The 20,208-nt window shown below is 46.4% G+C and overlaps 1 protein-coding gene across 2 annotated transcripts; it reads left to right on the plus strand.

Annotated features, from left to right (window-relative positions):
• The first annotated feature begins 892 nt into the window (after positions 1-892).
• Positions 893-11,468, plus strand: ISL1 (ISL LIM homeobox 1). 2 transcript variants are annotated; one of them, XM_087759822.1, is made up of 7 exons: positions 893-920; positions 1,762-1,951; positions 2,144-2,263; positions 4,930-5,189; positions 7,214-7,500; positions 8,927-9,094; positions 11,352-11,468. In XM_087759822.1, the coding sequence occupies exons 1-7, from the start codon at positions 893-895 to the stop codon at positions 11,466-11,468; spliced, it is 1,170 nt and encodes a 389-aa protein (XP_087615948.1). The 2 variants fall into 2 exon arrangements, with proteins under 2 accessions (XP_087615948.1, XP_087615949.1); XM_087759823.1 differs by lacking the exon at positions 2,144-2,263.
• Positions 11,469-20,208: the final 8,740 nt, after the last annotated feature.

The raw sequence follows: 20,208 nt of genomic DNA on the forward strand, positions 1-20,208 counted from the left end.
CAGCCTGCCCTGCCCTCCCTGCTCGGGGCAGCGTCGCCTCGGCAAACCGGGGCAGCGGCTCCCGCCTAGGGAAGATAAACGTTCGGAACGGAAATAGTTGGATTAACACCCCCCCCCCCCCCAAAAAAAAAAAAAAAAAAAAGCATATGTATATGGAAATGATAAATATGGCACGGCAAGCCCGAGAGGGGGAAGGGGTGGAGGAGCCCGAGCGGGGCCGGGAAGGAAAATGAAAGGTGTGACGGGAGATAAGCGGCGGGGATGGAGGAGAGCGACAAGAAGAAAGTATAAAGGGAAATACAAATGAGGAGCGAGGAAAAGTTGCCTCCGAGAGCCCGAGCCGGGGCCGCCGCGCCGCCAGACGCTGAAATATGATAATCAGAACAGCTGCGCTGCGCCGCCCGCAGCCAATGGGCGCCGCGCAGGCGTGACGTCCCCGCGCATGACGTCAGGCCAATGGCGAGCGGGTTGAGTTGGAGCAGAGAAGTTTGAGTAAGAGATAAGGGCGAGGCGAGTGCCCGAGCCGCCAGCGCCCAGTCCGGCACCGCCGCGCCGCCGCACCGCACCGCACCGCGCCGCACCGCGCCGTTCCCGCACCGCACCGCACCGCGCGGCCGGACCCCGCCGCGCCCCGCACCGCGCCTCACCGCGCGCCCCCTTCTCTTTCCGCAGCTCTGACAGTATCTCCCACGCCGGTGCTGTTTTGTTTTGCCTTTTTTTTTTTTCCCCATTTCGAGTCTCTATTTTTTTTTCCTTTTGTTATTACTACTTCTACTTTTTTATTTTTTTATTGTTTTATTTTTATTTTTAGCGACAGCTCTCAAACCTACTTTGGGGTCTTAAAACGAAACCGTACACCATTTCACTGTGGACATTACACCCTCTTACAGATATGGGAGACATGGGAGACCCACCAAAAAGTAAGGCGGAATTTTTACCGTTGTTGGAATGTGCTGTCTATTGTAATCGTCTCAGGCAGGCGAACTGCTAAAGAGCTGAACTTCATTTGAATGGTAGAGAAGGTGCCTTTGTTGCCGTGCCTGCATGCTTGCTGTGTTTTAACCTCGTAGCCTTGTATGTTAATAGCCTGGGGTCCTGCTCTCTTTTAAAGTTTGGGGAGCAGGCGGGATTTTAATGGGATCTCCAACCACGGAGCCTTAAATTCTCCTCGTGCTAGACTGCGATGAGGCTGTCTGACTATCCAGCACCTAGTCCGTCTAGGGGAATTAGCACTAGACTTGAAAAAGAGAGCAAGTGACAACCGTAATGATGCTTGTTCTTGCTAGCAGCCTCCAGTCCCCTCTTCTATGGCAAAGGGCTGAATGGGAAGCGCACCCAGCCGCGCGTTCATCGTTGCCAGTCAGAGCCTCTTAAAAAATGAAATCAAACATATAGGTGCTCTCCCCATAAGGAAAGGAATCCAAACGAGCAAACAATAAAATAAAAATAAAACAACGAGGGAGTTTGGAGTTTTGATTCCGTGCAAGGCTTGCGAAATGAGGACCTTCACCTCGAAGACTATTCACATCTGCGTTTTAACATATGTTCCGCCTCCTTTCTAAACGAGGCAAGGTTTTGATGGCACACTTCAATTACCATCCAAAAGTGTAATACTCTTTAAAAAAAAAAAAAAAAAGAAAAAGAAAAAAAGAAAACAACAACACTCCCAGAGTACGTCCTATAAGGGAACGACACTAAAAGTGTGTTTATCTCTGTAGGAGAGTAAACGGTTAGTCAATCATGTATTTATTTTCATTTCAGAAAAACGCCTGATTTCCCTATGTGTTGGTTGCGGCAATCAAATTCACGATCAGTATATTCTGAGGGTTTCTCCGGATTTGGAATGGCATGCGGCGTGTTTGAAGTGTGCAGAGTGTAATCAGTATTTGGACGAGACCTGTACGTGCTTTGTTAGGGATGGCAAAACCTACTGTAAAAGAGATTATATCAGGTACGCCATTTACATTGTTTAATTCTTGGTGAGATTTCTTTTTATTTTTAACTTTATAAATCTGACAGAGGCAGGAAGAGGAAATATTGTGAGAAAGAGGGTGAAAAGAAAATTGGTATGTTTTTAAGTGATTTCCCCATAGATAGACAGGCGAGGAAAAAAGTTAGAGTCGTCAAGTTTTTTATTTCACAGATTCAAATGCAAATTTCTGTATAAACAAAACCACATTCGGGAACAGCTAGCGACTGTGTGGGACCCTCCTGAGGACTTTGGCAATGCATCCTGTGATTTCGACAAAGTGGGAAATCGTAGGTAATGGAGAATATTTTCAATAGTGTAGATATTACGAGCAACACGGAAATGATAGCTCTTTAACACAACCTGAGAAACGCATCTCTCTGTGCTTTTGCAAAGGCATAATGGCATTCATAAGAAAGGCACTTCAAGCGTGTATGCCGTAAAAATAAATACATGGGGGAAAAAACACTATTTAAACTGGGCCTATCAAAAACAAAAAAAAAAAAAAGCAAAAGAAAAACAAAACGGAAGTTTTCTTCAGAATGAAGGATCCTTTTATGGGGAGGTTAAAACCTAGACCGAAATGTTTCTTCGCTAAAAAAACTGACATTTAATCTTTTTAAATATTAACCCCTTTGGTGATATCTGACTGCCTTTTCTTTCTTATCTTATCTGTACTGATGAATTAGACAGAGCAGATCAAATTGCCCATCATCTGTTCGCGAACAATTGGGTATATTTAGATAATGGAACGGCTTCCTTCCTCACATTAAAATCTGGTAACTGATAAAATGTGAGAGTTGCCAATCCTGACACTATAGAGAAACCAAAGCAGGAATTTCGAGTGTGTTTATTATTTGTGCTCCTGGGTCATGCTGATCCGTTTCAGTGTCGCCTATTGAGTTTGCCAAACCAGAACTTTGCATGACACTGAGGTATGGACAGTATGTTTTTTACAGAAAGTTTTGGGAGCAAGTACCTACCTAGCCACCTAAGATACCTTTTCTAGTTTCTTTGTAGTTCTGAATTGAAATAAAGCACTTGAGTCTTTACTTCTCCAGTGCACAGTTCCTAAGCAGATCATTCTTTCAAGCCATGCTGTGAGATCATTCTCAAAGTTTTACCATGGCGAAAATCAGCCCACTTTTTTTTTTCTTTTTTTCTTTCTTTCTTTACTTTTAAACGCACTTTGGAGCTGTGCTTTTAAATGTTGTCCTTTAACTAATTTCAAATGGAAGGAAAACGTTAGGACTGAGATGTGCTCACTTACCTCCTGCTAGAACTCAGCGGGCGAAATTTAAAGAAAAAAATTGCAGCTCTTTTAATACGGAATACGTTTCATTTGCTACAATTTCAAAACTAAGATGTACTTTGTGTGCAAGTCGACTTTGAATTAGACCGTGAGCCAATCTGCAATTGTCAGACATGTGGGCAACCCCCTCCCCTCCCAACTTTTGTACCTACTAATGCACACACTTTGCGATCGCTGTTATTTTGCCGTTTAGCTGTTTGTTTGGGTTTTTTTTATTCTCAAAACCTTATAATTCGGAAATATGTAGCTCTGAATATAGCATTAGTACACCTCACCAGACATAGGAGCTAAACATGTGTGTAAATAAACATCTGTACCCACAAGCATACATCAAAGACTGTATCCCTAAGGAAGTGTACTGGTGAGGAAATGTGTGGGGGTGAATATTAGCTTAGTTTTAGGAGCAGCTTTTACAGTTCTGTAGATTGTGTGCGCGCATATGTGCGTGTATCCGTACATCTGCGAAAAGATGTTAATTTTACTTAATAGCAGGAAGGCTGGCTAAGGGGCAGCCGGTGAGAGCCGAGAGACTGTGCAGTTTTAGACACCCGAGTTGGAGCATTTTCACATGTTCATCTACGGATGGGTGAGCTGTCCCCCTCTCCTCCACGGGAGACGAGGAACCCGCCACCCACTCCAGCGTGTAACCCCAGAAACCCGTTATTTGCCGTGTGGGGCTGTCAGCGAGGAGTTGCCCTTTCAGTGCTGCCGGAGGGCTTGAGCCCCGGCTCCAGGTGGGAGCGTCGGCAGGAGGGGAGACGGGGCAGGGCACGCAGGGGCAGGGGCAGGGGCAGGCTGCAGAGCCAGAGCACCCAAAATGCCTTTTAGTAGGGGGCGGACACTACTATATATGTGACCGTGTATATATATAAGGGGGTCTGTGTGTATGCCTTTATTGTTGTACAAAATGAACCTGGTGAGAGCGGGTACGGGGAGGAGCCCCGGCCGCTGGCAGAGCCACCCCTGCCGCATCCCAGACGCTAAGGTGCCGGCAGCCCGGGCACGCACTAAGTGGCAGAAGTCCTGAGTGGGTTCCTCGCAAAAATAACCCCATTTGGTGAGACTGGCATGTTTGTGCGCGGGGAGTGGATGGCAGCTTCGCCAGCCTCGCCTGTCCCCGGTGCAACCGGGCGGTCCTGTTCAGCCCCGGGCCAGGCTAGGTTAGGTCCCCCCGCCGTGAGGAGGGAGGGAGAGGGCAGGGACGGCCCCTCGCCTGCTGCAGCTCGGGCGCTGGGGCAGGAGGGAGAGGTCGGCATCTCCTCGGGAAGGAAGGGGGTCGCTTTTTTTTTCTCCCCCTTGGTTCCTCCTTCCACCTCCGCCGCCCCTTCCCTTCCCGCTCTCCTTACCCACCCATGCGTCCGGATCCCCACCGCCTTTTACGGTGTGGGGATCAGGGCACCGGCAGCAACCGAATCCGTTTTATTCCTTTCCTCTTCTGGCTTCTGTATTTTCAAAGCTTGTTTAACTAGTGGACTGCGTGTGGCACTTCTGTGCGGGGCCATAAGGCTGCCCACGAGCGGGAGTGAAAACCTCTCTCTTTCTTTTTTCCCTTCCTTTCTCCCCCCCCGCCCCCGCCCTCCCCCTTCCCTCTCCCGTGCTCTCCCTCCTTCCCTCCCTTCTCCTTCTCTCTGGGCTGGGCCCTGCTCAGGTTATACGGCATCAAGTGCGCCAAGTGCAGCATCGGCTTCAGCAAGAATGACTTCGTGATGCGCGCCCGCGCCAAGGTGTACCACATCGAGTGTTTCCGCTGCGTGGCCTGCAGCCGCCAGCTCATCCCCGGCGATGAATTCGCGCTGCGGGAGGACGGCCTCTTCTGCCGGGCGGACCACGACGTGGTGGAGCGGGCCAGCCTGGGCGCTGGGGACCCCCTCAGCCCCCTGCACCCGGCCCGGCCGCTGCAGATGGCAGGTACCGCCCGCACCCGGCGCCGCGGAAGCCCGCGGGGTTCGGCGCCGCCCGGTCCGGCGCCTGGCGGGGGGTCCCGCCGCTTGCAGCGGGTCCCACGCCCCCGCGGAAAGGCCGCCCCGATCGTGCGCGCCCGCGGAGAGGCGGCGGCGGCGCGCCCCACGCCCGGGGCTGCCGCGGGTCCGGCTGCTGCCAGAAACGCCCGTGTACGCGGTAGGCGTGAGGCGGGGACGCCTGGGCAGGGGCCCGCAGCCCCGCCAGCCTGCGCCCCTACTACCCCGACCGTGCACCGGCTGCGGGAGTCCTCCCCCCCCGAGCCCGGCGCAGCCGGCAGCCCGAGTCGGAGAGGGACGAGCCGCTGCGGGGAGAGGGTCTGCGGCAAAGCACAGACCCCTCTGCCTCCGGAGCGTGTGGAAAAGCTGTCCTAAGCACTGGTGGAAGCGGGGTCAGAAAAGAGAGAGACTTCATAACTACAGGCGAGCACTTAGGCTGTAATTTAAAACTGTCAACAAGCTAATCTTCGGTAATTGCCTTTTAAAGTGACTCTGCCTTCTTGAAACGCTTTATGTGATTTGATGAGAATTTCATCTTAAAACTCAGCATTGTAACTTCAGAGCCGCCCCACCTTACGACTTTACTTACACTTCTATTTTTCGGCGGGTACATCAGACACTCAGAGACGCTTAGCCTTGGGAAGGGGCACGACTCTGAGGCACACTAGGCTGGACAACGCAAGGTTGGCCGGCGTTGTTGCTGTGCAAGTAACTGTAACTCAACAGCTTATTTTCAAACACGGCTATGTTTAAACGGGCTCGTTTCCCACTTCTTAGCCGCTTTCAGGTGACACATCTATATACAGGGAGAAATAATCCCCTAGCTGATAGTGGCAGAATTTTAGAGAGATTGTGCTTGCTCCCTATAGTGTGTTTGTGCATCTCTCCCAAAAGCGTACTGTGTCGACAGGTACAATACTGCTAATATTTGAAGCCTTCATATTGTCTTCATGGCATTTGCTGATTGATTGTTATAATCGGAAAATTCGGAAACGGACTGTAGAAAAGCAAGCACTTCTGAATAGTAGCTAAACAGAGTTTTAGGGGAAAAAAAAAAAAAGAAAAAGAAAAAAAAACACCAAACCCTAGTGTTTTTATTTTTCCTTTGACTGGGTCAAATTACATCTAGGTAGCTACAGCTACACAATACACAGAAGAACAGCAGAATCACACGAATACTTTTAGCTCTTGATGTGACGCTACCCGTAGGTTTGCATTTCTTATCAGTCTCCATGAGTTGGGAGGCTTGATCCCCTTTTAAAGAATTGGTGAAATATTCATGTTTTTGAACTAGTCATCAAAAGTCAACATAAATTCGCCTAGCATCTCCACTTCCTGAGACAGACGTTCGTCTCCCTAGCTCTGGGATACAGGGCTTTCACAGGATTTTCCTCAACGGTCACGGTGCAGCGGATTTGGCTTGTTTTGCTTTGATTTGGAAGCGTCAAACTGCTGGGAGCTGTTGCACGTTACCGCGTCCTCTGGCTAAGCTGAGCTAGATTTCAGTTCACAAGAAGCAGATTCGAATTATGATTAATTCAAGAAGTATTCTTTCACTAATTTTCGGGCCAAAAGTCTGTTTTGGTGATTTTTCAGGAAATAAACATATAAAACCCTCCCTCTCCTTTCCTAGTGTACGCACACCTTAGCGAACTCGCCCTTCCCTGTAAAGTTTCACACAGGTTCAAGCTTCTGTCATTAAGAGTTTTTGGGGTGGTGGTTTGGTTTTGCAAATTAATTATCTGTGGAGTCAGAAATGCGAGTCCTGTCACTCCACCAGCGCATAAAGCAGAGGAGGCTGCAGGAGCTCCGATAGATCTGACTGCTTGAATGGCCTTTGAAAGAGGGTTCATCACCCACCGCCACCCCCCCCCCCCGCCTCCCCCTGCCCCACCAGCTTAGATTCATAGCTTCTGCAGACTCCCTGCTTCCTACTCATGGGGATCCTGTTCCTCCCTTCCCTTTCCCTTACAGCAGAACCTATCTCTGCCAGACAGCCGGCTCTGCGACCCCACGTCCACAAGCAGCCCGAGAAGACCACCCGAGTCCGGACTGTCCTTAATGAAAAACAGCTTCACACCTTGAGGACCTGCTACGCTGCCAACCCCAGACCCGATGCCCTAATGAAAGAGCAACTGGTAGAAATGACTGGCCTCAGCCCGAGGGTCATCAGGGTTTGGTTTCAAAACAAGCGTTGCAAGGACAAAAAAAGGAGCATTATGATGAAGCAGCTTCAGCAGCAGCAACCCAATGACAAAACTGTAAGTGGCTTCAGCCTCTGACCGTGCGCTGCCTTCCTTCCCAAGGAGAAACGCCTGGGCTGTGTCCAGCCCGGCCAGCCTCTGGGGTCGGTTTGACGCTTTTGATTTTGTGGGAGCTCCCTTAAAACAAAGAAAATGATACGGTTTAACTATTATCCGCTTGCTTCTGCTGTCAATGCAATTAAAACAGACCACAGCGAGAGCCCAATGTAGGCTGCTCAAGCGAACACATGTCTTTTTGTGGGGCTAAGGATACGCAGTGGATTAGACTAACTTCTCTGCGGCATGAATTGCGACCTGCAGAGCTTATGGGATGTAATAAGCCCAGCCTTGTGTAATATTTATATTGCAAATGCAAAGGACTTCTTGAGGGGAAAATGACGTTTTCGTCCTCTTCAATGGTTTTACACGGGAGTAAACTCAGAAGTAAAACCCATGAGTAAAAGGGAAATTTTATGTATTTTCTTAGCACTTTATATACTACAATGTGTATATGTGTGTTTCTCAGTGCACTTACTGTAGAAAAAGAAAAATGCAATGCAAAGTTTTGGGGATCGTCTTTACAGGTTACTTAAAATATATATAGTTCTCGCACAGAAATACATTGAGGCTTTTTTCTGCGAGCATATGCATGTGTGATGCAAATGCACTAAAAGCGCTCGGTTCAGCGGAGCAAACTAGCTGTCTCCATTTCAAACCAACTTCTTTTCTTTTCTTTTTTTTTCTGTTGTTGTTAGTCCACTTGAAGAAGAGTCTGTTATTCTCCTTATGTATATTGACTGACCTGAGAATGACTATTAATTCATAAGGCTGCCTAGTTAAGTGGAATTTAAGGAGTTTCATTTTACCCTGTTGGAATGCAATAAAACACGATGTTATTAACTCGCCTGAACAATCTATTCGTCGAGGCTTGGAGTTATTTCGTACACAGTGTCTGCACCACAGGGCGTACTGGGAGGGCTGGGGTTTCCTTTTTTTTTTTTTTTTTTTTTTTTTGGAAAGAGGGCGGTACTGACGTACCTCAGGTTTGCCGTGCAGTGGATATACGATCCCGTTAAGGTCACGCAGAACAAAACCAGCCTGGATGCGACATAGAAAGGCAGCACGATTAACCGTTTCTTGTGCCGAGCCGCGCACCGGCAGCAAAGACACAGAGTGCCCGTGTTTAAGAAAGCTTGGGGCGGAGGGAGTATGCCTTGAGAGAAACAGGAGGATTAAAGGGAAAGAAAGTAAACTTCCACCGTGATAAATGCAGCGGGTAGAAATAGGCTGACCTAGAGTAGAATAGAGCAAGACATTCACAGCAGATTAACAAAGCAAATACAAGCGACTGTATAGATAAGATAGAAAGCAGTTTATTGACTCAGCGCTTATATACAATAAAGTTAACCAAGCTCATTAACATCTTTTGCTGGGCTGTTTACAGAATATCCAGGGGATGACAGGAACTCCCATGGTGGCTGCTAGTCCGGAGAGACACGACGGTGGTTTACAGGCGAACCCGGTGGAGGTGCAGAGTTACCAGCCGCCCTGGAAAGTACTGAGTGACTTCGCATTGCAGAGTGACATAGACCAACCTGCTTTTCAGCAACTAGTAAGTGTCGGTTCCCAGCCGGAGCAGGCCAGCCTGTACCCGGGGCAGAGCAATGGGGGTTCTCTAAACGTGCCGGATGCCCTCAGAGAGATGAGCAATCCCGACTAGCCGAGTTTTCCTGAAACTGCAAGGTGGGCATGATAGCACTCTGTAAATGCGGCGAACTGAATTGATTTTAAAAGGCTTGGTGCAAAGACTGCCCTAGTGCACAGCAGAGCTCTTACCGAGTGGAGTGGGAGCTCGATAAGGCCTGATCCAGGTCTGAGACTAACTCAACTGACACAATCCTGAAAACATCTCTATCGGGAGAACTAAAACATTCTTCACGTGTCATTTGATTGTATTTACATTTGTGAAAGCAGTTTCTAAAATTCGCCCCTCCCCCTTTGGGCCACTTTTGCCTTTATGCAATAGGGTGGATTTTAAATATAGGACTACCATTTCAGCCTGTGCCTTTGTTTTGTCACACAAACATGAATAGATTAATTAAATTTTTGAAGTCCTTGTTTTAAGCATGTACCTCTAGATATAACTTGATCTATCTACCTATCTATCTATACATGCAAATATATAGCTTACATTAAATGTTGTGCTTTGGAAAGGGAATTGTTAGCACGTATTCACATGAAAAATTGAAACAATATAATGAACTGCCTTAAGCAGAAAGAAAACAGACCTTTTAGAATAAATTCTGTTCTTAACTCACTTCCTTATGCCTACACCATTTGGCAGCTCATATGGGACCATATCATCTACAATACTTAGGCCCAACAAGGTGAATTAAGGACAGAAGTTCAGCCTTAACTCAATTTTCTGGCCTAACTGTGTTAAAACCAGATCTTTAAAATAATAAAGTATGCTGTGTATGGTTTTTCAGCGATTCAAAATAAGTTAATGTTGAAAAATTAACATATAGACCCTTTTTTTATTTGTTGGGCATTTTTTCAACACGAAGCAATGGAAGACAAAGGTTTGTAGCCATGTCTAGAATTGTTTTCAGACCTTTTCAGTTTAGTATCATGATCTCTTGCAGGATCGCTTTTCTTTTGCCCAGTGGCAGGCTGCAGCGTGCTTCTCTCCGCTGGCACACTGTGCTCGCTCAGGAAGCTGTAGCACAGCAGCAGGGCTGTTTGCATCATCTTACCTCTAGAGCAACCACTGCTTTTCCTGCTTTAATCAAGCTGTCAAGCAGACACAAGAAAAACTGATCTCCTTTGGCTGCTTTACTTATTATGCCTTAACAGAATAGGAGACTTTAAAAATCTTTGATGCAGTGAGTTTTTGTATGGAGTAGTTCTAAAAAAAAAAAAAAAAAAGGCAGAAGGGAAGATGGATAGCCCAAATACACAGATGCATATAGGTAGGTAGCTCACCAGATAGATGGATGAATATTGATACATATTGGACATAATGTCTGATACTGAAAAGAGATAAAATAAAGAACTGTGGATGGAACAGACAGTTCATCATCCTTTCAAAGCACTACTCTAATCTGGAAAGGGCCTTAATCACAGGATCGGCCAGCTAAATAGGTGCCAAAGAAATGCTTTTGGATTAGCAAAGCTCCACCCTTCAAATCATGCCTTTTCCCAACGCTGCTCCTAAACTAACGGGAGCCGCGGGGCACATTAAGATGGAGAAGTGTGACCTTTTTTATCAAACTGAGTCTCGTTAAAAAGAGATAGCACCCGCTTCAAATCACAAACGAAGGAGGATGGCTTGTTTCAAATACCTTCTGCTCCTGGATGCTCCTTCCAGGTTTATTTTAGTATGTGCACAAAAGAGGAAAAAAGTAACCTTGCAGTTTCGTGTCAAAAAAACACATGCACTCTTAAATAATTGACTAGAACATCCTGTTGGGATTGCCACTCTTGCAAGACAGGGAAGAAGGCCTCATTAATAAGTTTGTTGTTTATTTGCTTGATTTTTCAGCCTTTTTTTTTGAAGTGTTTTTTGTGTGTGTATGTGTTTTGTTGTTTTTTTTTTTAATCTGCTTTTTTCGGTGATTTGGCCGAAGGCCTGAAGAAGAAGATTCCTGTGAAGTCAATGGGGCAGCTAAACAAAGCAATAAACAGTGACACAGCCTCCCGTGGAGATGTATCAGGCCATTCGGCTGCATGCCTGTGTACTTATTTTTGGATTCTTCTTTGCCTTTGCCTGCTATTTTTCTTTGATTGTTACAGTTGTAACAACACTACTTTTTCTTATTTTTCTTCTCTCTCTCTTTTTTTTTTTTTTTTTTTTTTTTTTTTGGCAGGTTAATTTTTCAGAAGGAGGACCCGGTTCCAATTCTACTGGAAGTGAAGTAGCATCAATGTCCTCTCAGCTGCCAGATACGCCCAACAGCATGGTGGCCAGTCCTATTGAGGCATGAGGAACATTCATTCAGATTTCTGTTGTTGTTGTTTCTGCCCTTACCCTCAGCCCTGTTGGAGAGAGTGGGAAAGTGATCGCATTGAGACTCCAAAATTTAGGGGGAAAAAGTATTTAACAACCCTGTAATAAACCTAGCGAGGAACTGCGCCATGAAATCAACGGAGTCATGTCTGAAAAGACAAGGTAATATGGTAGCAACACTGTGAAGACAATCATGGGATCTTACTAGAATAAATACTAAAAAAAAAACAAAAAAAACAAAAAACCAAAAAAAAACACAAAAAAAACAAACCCCGCGCTATTCAATGATCAGAGGAAGATCGAAAAGACGTTTTCAAAACGTAAAGGATTTGTACTCGTGGATCTCAAAAAAAAAAAAAAAAAAAAGTGAAAAAATATCATCTTTTCATTTGACTGCACATCTTAGGGAGAAACCAAGGTAGAGGGACTTTCTATCCAGTCCCTCCCAATCCGAATGGTGCTGTTTCTATATTGGTGATTGCCTTGCCAAAAGGAGCTCCAGTAGGTTTTCCATCATCAGGAAAGAGACGATTTAGCCCTGCATTGTTGAAAGATTCATTGCAGGAAGGTGGAGCTGCATTGGTTTGCAATGTTGTTTTTAGTTGACTCTTAACAAGGGGTTGTTTCCTGGGTCTCTTCTAGCATGTACTGTAGCGGGGTTTTGGTTTTGTTTGGTTGAGATCCACCCTCTATCAAGTCTGAAGCGATTAAAAATAGGTTTTTGAATTCCTCTTTAAAAACCGATTTATAAAAGCATTGCAACAAGGTATACCTCTATTTTGCCACAAAGCGTCTCGGGATTGTGTTTGAAATGTGTCCGTCCAAGAACCTTCCCCTCCCCCAAAGATGTGTATAGTCATTGGTTAAAACGACTGTTTTTCTCTCTTTCTCTTTCTCTTTCTCTTTCTCTTTCTCTTTCTCTTTCTCTTTCTCTTTCTCTTTCTCTTTCTCTTTCTCTTTCTCTCTGTCTCTCTCAATAAAGTGAAAAAAGTAAAAAAAAAAAGTAAAAGGAAAAAGAAAAAAAATCCTTTTTGTTTGCTCTTGCATTGCAAAATTATAAAGTAATTTATTATTTATTATCGGAAGACTTGCCACTTTTCATGTCATTTGACAATTTTTTCGTTTGCTGAAGTAAAAGAAAAAAAAGAAAAAAAAAAGAAAAAAAAAAAAAGAAAAAAAGAAAAGGTTGTACCGTGGTCTTTGAATTATATGTCTAATTCTATGTGGTTTTTGTCTTTTTTTTTTTTTCTTAAATATTATGTGAAATAAAAGCGCCATATGTAGAATTATTATATCTTCAGGACTATTTCACTAAATAAGCGTTTGGAATAGATAAAATAATAATAATATTAATATTAAATAATGAACAAAGTTCCCTCTTTTAAATATTTACAAGTTAGCAGCTAAAATACCTGAAATAAAATATTGCATGCAAAGCAGGTCGTTAGTGAATAAAAGGAGTGTGATATTTTATTGCAAGTATTAACGACCAGCTTGTAAATTTCCGTTTCAACAACTATATCAGGGCTAGTTGGATGCCTTAGCTTTCAATCGATAACGTTAGAAACTCTCTTGTTCCGCGCCCCCCATCCCTTGCCCTTAAAAGTGATATTACTCTAGGCATGATCCGACGTAACGTTAAGACATCTAAAGAACTGAGAGCTCAGGCTTTTTGCTGAGTTCTATTATTTTTTAAAAATAATAAAAAGAAAGTGCTGTATACCAAAGCCTCGTTGTTGAGATTGTTGAAGTGACCTGTACTTTAAGTACAAGCTCCTGATAAAAGGGACGCTTTTTGCTTAACAAGTCAAGTATGACCATTATTTATCAGTGTCTGCTGTCAAAACAATTGAAAAATGCTGCAGGAGGAATAAATTTAGGGGATATTGCTATGAAATTGCACGAATACTGTTCCTTATTTTCTGTCGACTTCCCTCTCTTCACTCCCTCTTTTCTTCCTTTTTTAATTTGCGGGAGAGAGGGTGGTGAAAGCTAGAAACGTGGGCGATTTCTTGGGGAAAAGTAGAAAGAAGAAGAAGAAAAAAAAACACAGAAAAGGGTTGTTTTTGCTCCAGTCCAAGTGCTCTCTAGTGCTCTCGGGCAGCACAAGACAAAGGCTCGCTTTAAAAAACCCTTAACAACTGGAATATACAGAGATTTTTAGTCTGACAAAGACAAGTTGGTTTGCATGACAGTTACTCCAAACCCTAATGTTTTCTTAACATAACCTTCTTTTTCCTCCCTCCTCACCATCTCAGCCCACCCTGAGCAAGCTCAGCTATAGAGAGAAACCATTTCGACAGTACAGAGAACATTAAAAAAAAAAAAGGTTAAAAGTCTAATACAAGGATTTCAATCATCCTGATTAGAAACTGGATTCATTTTGTATGCTCAAGTGTAATACATTTTTGAGTACTTGATAAATATTTAAATAAATATGAAATCTACCTTAAACTGTGTGATCAGTAACCTTTGTGTTTTCATGCAGGATCAGAGGCTTGGTACGACTCTTCGGGGGGCGGGAGGGAGAAGGGGTGTCATTTCTGCCCGGTGGTCTAACGTGTAAGTTGTTTGGGTCGCTCTTACTGACGGGAGCGGGGGGAAACGGGGAGTTTGGAGACCGAATCTCCGGCTCGGGGCGTCTTTAGTTGGCGCTGAAAACCTGTGAGGTCAGGGCAATACGGGGCCTTTCACGTTCGCCTCTTGCCGCCTGGAGGCTAAGGCGTAGGTGGGAAGCGCGGCCACTCCGCGGGGAGAGGCGCAGGGTTACGCCGGGTCGGGGGTGACTCCGCGGAAGAGCAACTTGCGCGCGGGCGCGTTGCTGAGAGCCCCCTCCCCCACCCTCCCCAGGGGAGGACCTTCGGGCCGGTGAAGGTCTGTCGTCTCCGAGGGCCACGCAGGAGGGAAAGCCGAATTTTGGCTGTCGCTCCTGTCGCTCCTTGCGAGGGGGAAGGCCCCCCAGCCTTGCGCGGGTCCGGGGCTGCGCTGCGCGGCGCCCCTCGGTCCCGGCGCGCCCTGCCGGCGGCCGGGGCTGCCATAGAGATAAGGGGCCCACAGGGAGGCAGGGAGCTGCGTTTGGGCTGCCGACGGAGCGCCTTGCTCCTCGAAACACAGCGGGCAGCCTGTCTCGGAAGGCTGCAGCCGCGCTCCGACTCCTCGGCTCTGCAGCGGGCTGCGGGCGGGAGCCCGGCTCGGGAGGTGCCTGTACCCACACCTACCGCCAGGGCCCTGCCTGCACCCCGCGGAGGGCCCGAGCCCACCTGAGCCTTCCGAGGGTGCTGTGGTGGCTTCTGCGGCGGCCGCTCGGGGGTCTCCGCGTCCCCCGACCGCCGCCACCCCACTCTGGCCCGCACGGCTGCGCAGACCTGCGGCCCCGGGGTCACACCGGAGCCACCCCTCCAAACTGCAGTTAAACAGATCCCGTCTTTTTTTTTTTTTTTTTTTTTTTTTTTTCTTTTCTTCCAGGGCGGAGGGTGCTCTTTTATGGACTTTGGTTCCCTTTTCCCTTTCATATAGTTATGGCACATTTCTTCCCTGCCTCAAAACTTTGAGTATTACCCGCCGTGGAGCAAATAGAGACAAAACTTTCGAGCGGTCCCTCCTAGTGCCTTCAGGCGAACACCCTTCCTGAGCTCGGGCAGCAGGATTTGTGCAAGCGAGAGAAAACATCCTCTTCATGAAATGCGTGTCCTTATGGTGCTCTGTGCAGGTTCCTGCTCTGGTTCCTCTTTCCGATACGGGCGAGGGTGCCAATTAGCAGACCCAGGTCCGCCGGTTTTCTTCTTGCTGCAGCCTCTCTTAATAATGTCAAATAAGGTCTGTTAAAGCCTGCTGTAATTTCTCTGGAAATTTTGTTTGCACACACAGAGACCAATATTCAAACTTCGCTCATTTCAACAGTTGTACCAGGTTAATTAGCACTCAGCATTTCCAGCCAATGTTAGCAGTGAGACACAAAGCCGGGGACGTGAATTCCCAGCGTTGAGATCAGTCGAACATCTCAACAGTAAGTGCTTGCCCTTATATACATATGTATACATACATATCTTAACAAATCCACGTTGGGTCACCCAAAAATGGGCAGCGGGGAAGGAATAAGGGCCCCCCCCGGCGGTGCCGGCCTTCGGGCCGCCGCAGCCCCAGCGCAGCGCCCGGGACAGAGCCGGAGCCGCAGCTGGAGCTGGAGCACGTTCGGGGTCCGCGGTGCCGGCCCGGTCTCACCGAGCCGCCCTCGCCCGCTCCGCACGCCCGAAGCGCCGGCAACGTTTTACGGTGCGAGGTGCTGCTGCTGGGCGCTTTGCGTGCTTCAGCGGAGCTGTAAGTAGTTAATAAAGGGGCTGGAAAGAGATCCTGTTTACTGATTGTTCTTGATTGTTGTTTTCTTGATAACAGAGCAAGCCACTGAACGACTGTTTGAGCTCAGGCGCCACAAACATAAACTTAACAGCTCCCAGTGTGCCGGCCCTGCTGGAGGATCACTCCTCACCTCCCGGGACTTGTGAAGTGCAGGCGGAGAAGGCAGCTCCCAAGGAGGCAGGCACCGGGGGGGGCGGAGGGGGAGAGGCTCGCCTGTATGACCGAGCTTTCCATATTGCACGGTATCTGCCGTCATTAGCCAGGGGGAAGGGGTGTAAAATTAATAGGTGCCTTTCCCCGAGCCTCCCGCCCGTGCCGGAGGTCGGGGCAGGCTCTGCGCGCCGCTCTTTGCAGCATCCCAGACGAGGGATGAGGCTTGTACGTCAGGCTACTCTTTCGTTTGAATCGTGTTGAATTTTCTTGCCGCGGCTAAGCCCCACCGCCCCAGCGCCCTGGGCTCGTCCGGGGCCGGGGGGGGGGGGGGCGGCCGGCGGGGGCAGGGGAGGGCGCCCAGCCTCGTTGCGGCCGCCCCGCACCCTCCGCCGGGCCGGGTCTCCCGCGACCGGCAGCAGCGGGGCAGCAGCCCGGCCCGGCGGCCCGGCCGCTCGCCGCCGCGGCTGCGGCTGGATTGATTACCTGCAGCTCCGGCTTTCTCCGGGGGTGTGTGGCGGGGGGAGAGAAGGAGGGAGGAAGGTTGCGAAACAGGATTTTTGCTGGAGTGTCTCTTTGCTTTTGTTTAGTTTTGTTTTGTTTTCTTTTCTTTTCTCCTGGCAGACAAAACAGGGCAAGGTGTGTTTGTGGCAGAGAGAGAGGGCGGAAAGGTTTTCCAGAAATAAGTGACACAGACCAAAGCAGAGCTCGGCTCCTATCTCCGGGCAGACCTCGGGCGGCAATGGGAAGAGGAAAATAGGGTGTTACTGTGGCTTTTCTTTAGGAGGGCTGTTCAGGTCGGTAGATCTCCAAGGCTAATCCAAACAACCCGTTTGACTTGTGAGGTCCGGAGTCTAGACAGAGCTGGTGGCTCGGCGGCTCCTTATCTGGTTTTGGAATCAGCCAAAAGAGACTTTTCTTAATGTCCACAGCAGCACTGGGATCTGCCGGGGCCGGGGAGCCACCGCACCTCGCAGACAGGACAACAAATACACCCACCACCTGGAGGCTTTACAGCCCGCTTTGTTGTTCCCGGGCCGCCGCTGCCGCGGCCCTGCCTCCCCCTGCCCCCGGCCGCCGGGCAGGGGTGACCGGCGGGCTCCTGGGCAAAACCTGCACCCCGCTGCTTGCCCCTGTCGCCCCCCGGGCACCGAGGGGCCACCTCCGCGGCAGGATGTGGCGGTGGCACTTGAGCCCCGCTGGGGTCAGCAGTGCTGGTCTGTCTTTTTTCTCCCCGCCCCGTGTGTGTTCGCCGCTACTGGTATTTATTTTTATTTTTATTCTTTTTTTCCAGTTGAAGTTTTGCAGAGAATGGGAAAAAAATATTCAAACTCACTCTTGTTCACCAACGTTAAGGAATGATCGAAGCAAGTCAATTAAGAGAGAGGAAGTCAGCTTAGATACAAGATCTTCTTCGGGAGTAGAAAATTGCCTTCTGTGTTAGTCCCTTTATGCTAGGTTTGGGGATATTGCAAGCTGTAAAGCTTGTTTGAGGCGGCTGGGATCAATAAAAGCATTTAACTCAATAGCAAGAAGCATTTTGGAAAGCAAGGAGAAAGAGGCATCTTTTAGTTGGATGTCACTCTTTCTATTTATTCAGTTGTTTTCTTGAGCTTTCAAACTCTTCTGGCACATTGGGAGGGTGGACGGTGGGTTTCCAGGCTTCTGCACAGTGCATGAGCCCCTCCACCCTCTCTGCTGTTTCTCTACTGTAACGCAAAAGGGTTTGCTGTGAATCTGTGTGATTCCTCTCCAAACTCTGTGCTGTTACTCAGTGCGGTTGAGTTGAGGGCCATGATATCCCATTTTGGAAGAAAGCAAGCTGATTGCTGTAACTATGATGCACGAATATGCTATTTGCAGTGGATATTGTAATTGAGCCTGCTAATGTGGAATTATGAAATTTGCCGGTGGGTAGGACTCTTTCTCTGTGCAGTTTAGAAGGTTTGTGGATAAGTGCGGTTTTCTAGATTTAGTAGTTGCAAATTTCCTCGTGTACAAAGCAAATTATATTGCAAGGCTTTTATAATACTTTTCCATCAAACACATTTAAACCATTTTAAACTCCCAATAACTCAAGGAATTCAGGATCAAGAGAGCAACATTTCCTAGAAAAGGAATCTTAACCATGATCCTGGTACTCCTTTTTTTTTTTTTTTTCTCATGGGTAAAACTTCATGTTTATTTTTAACTGTCACAAATACAAGGTGTTGTTTGAGAAGTGTTAAACTTAGCAGGTATATAGAGATAATACTGACGTGTCACTGCGCATGATAAAGTAAAATATGGTGGGAATTAACTTGAAAAGTTTATGAAGGTTTTAACTACAGCCCATAAATTAACCTTTTTTACAAAGATATGATGATATGTAGAAGATCTTACAATATATATGACACTTTAAAAAATACTCCAATATTTGGAGCCCAAACATTTTTTCCCTAACTTGAAGGCACAAACTGAGGTCCTAGTCCTCGAAGAGCTTACTGTAAGTGATCTGAAGTAATTGATATTAGACCACTCTAGTGAATCACGAATTACAGGAACAAATTTTCTAGTTTACACAGGGCCTTCTGTGAAGGTAGTGAAAGGTTTGCTGCTAACCTCTAGTGAAGCAGGAATGTGTAGCTCTGAAAGCTCAAGTCCAATTCTCACTGAAGTTAGTAGCAAAAATCCTCTAGATATGTGGGTATAAAATCAATGCTGTAATTTCGTAGGGGAAAAAAGTGATTTCCTTTCCACCACCCTAATTTTTTTCTGTATTTGACCTTAATGACTGCATAATTTTATATGACAAGGGAAAAACCTTCTTAAGCTATCGGTGCATCAGTAAAAGCATCTTACTTGGTGCTGTAATGAGAAACAGGAGTCAATAGCTCATCTGAATGCACACAATATTATCAAATAAAACAGCCACTCCCTGTTTTACTTATTGCTGCCTAAGGGAAATATCACACATTGTGAATTCTGGGGTAGGAGTCTACATGCAAATTACTTACATTGTATTTTACAGGAGAGAACTCTTAGCAAAACTTAAGAGAATTAGGCCCACACCCGCTCTGAAGTTCTAGTTTACATATATTTCACCTTCATGATATGAAGCAAGGAAGGTTTTGCAAGATTTAGCTGTTGCAGAACGATCCCAAACTTCATACACAGCACAAGATTTGAGGTATGCTAAAGATGCAGGGTTTCCTTTAGTGAAAATGAATTGATAGTAAATTTTTTTTTTTTGCTTTACTCAGATTCTTTTTCTGCAGCAAGAATTTAATGATTTTAGCACTTGAAAAGCTGGAGTTCTTTTTCGTTATTCACGTAACTTTATTCAGGGTTGGCCCTTTTTCAGTTGAAAACCCTGTGTAGTTTCGATAATTAAGTCAGGATGAGCAGGATTGGGCACTTAGTGGCCAGAGACCTCAAATTGTTGTATCACTTTAAATGAAACTGTTTTAGTCCAGCATTCATACCGGATCTTACTGGCTTACTGGTTAGCGTAAACTGCGGAAATAACTAACTCCCAGTGTTCATATAGGAGCAGTATATTCAAGACATTAGATGCATCTTCTTCATCAGATTTTTTAATTGTTAGGTTTTTAAGCCTGTTCTTGTGGTTCACTATTTTTCTTCTAATGAACTAGTTTTCAAGGCGTCTTTGCCTGTCATTCTGGTAAGCACAGCTGTTTTATGCCTTGATCTTAATTTTTTTCTGAGTAAAGCCCCAATGGACTTTAAGAGAGTCATGTGTCCTCAATTCAGTTGAGCCCATCCCATTTCAGTCAGCGATCTCTGCCAATTATATAGTGGCAAAGGCAAGAACATTTAGATTTTCGCAATGACCACTGCATATCATATTTCTTTGTGGTAACAACACTGTTATGAGGTACTTCAGAGCAGAAGAATTGGTCATTAAAGTAGTCCTGGAAATGAAATTTCACCATTTGGGATCTCGGTTCTGCAGTACGTTGGCTCTTCAAAACTGATTACTTTAGGGAAATGTGTTTGCAGTTTTAATTTAACTTACTAAATCATTATCACAGAAAAAAAACCAAAAAAACCAAACAACCCAGAAGATTAAAAAGACATTTCTTTCTGAAATCATTAGGTCATTCAAGCAGGGATTCATCTGAGGGTGCTTACGGCTGTTCCACGGTTGTGCAGTTCCTAATACAACAGACCATGCTCCTTACAGGTCCTTAGACCAATGCTGTAACCAA

Source organism: Nipponia nippon, unplaced genomic scaffold (assembly GCF_047370975.1).
Source record: "Nipponia nippon isolate SJK-2023a ecotype South Korea unplaced genomic scaffold, ASM4737097v1 scaffold_20, whole genome shotgun sequence".
In the NCBI taxonomy this organism is placed as follows: domain Eukaryota; kingdom Metazoa; phylum Chordata; class Aves; order Pelecaniformes; family Threskiornithidae; genus Nipponia; species Nipponia nippon.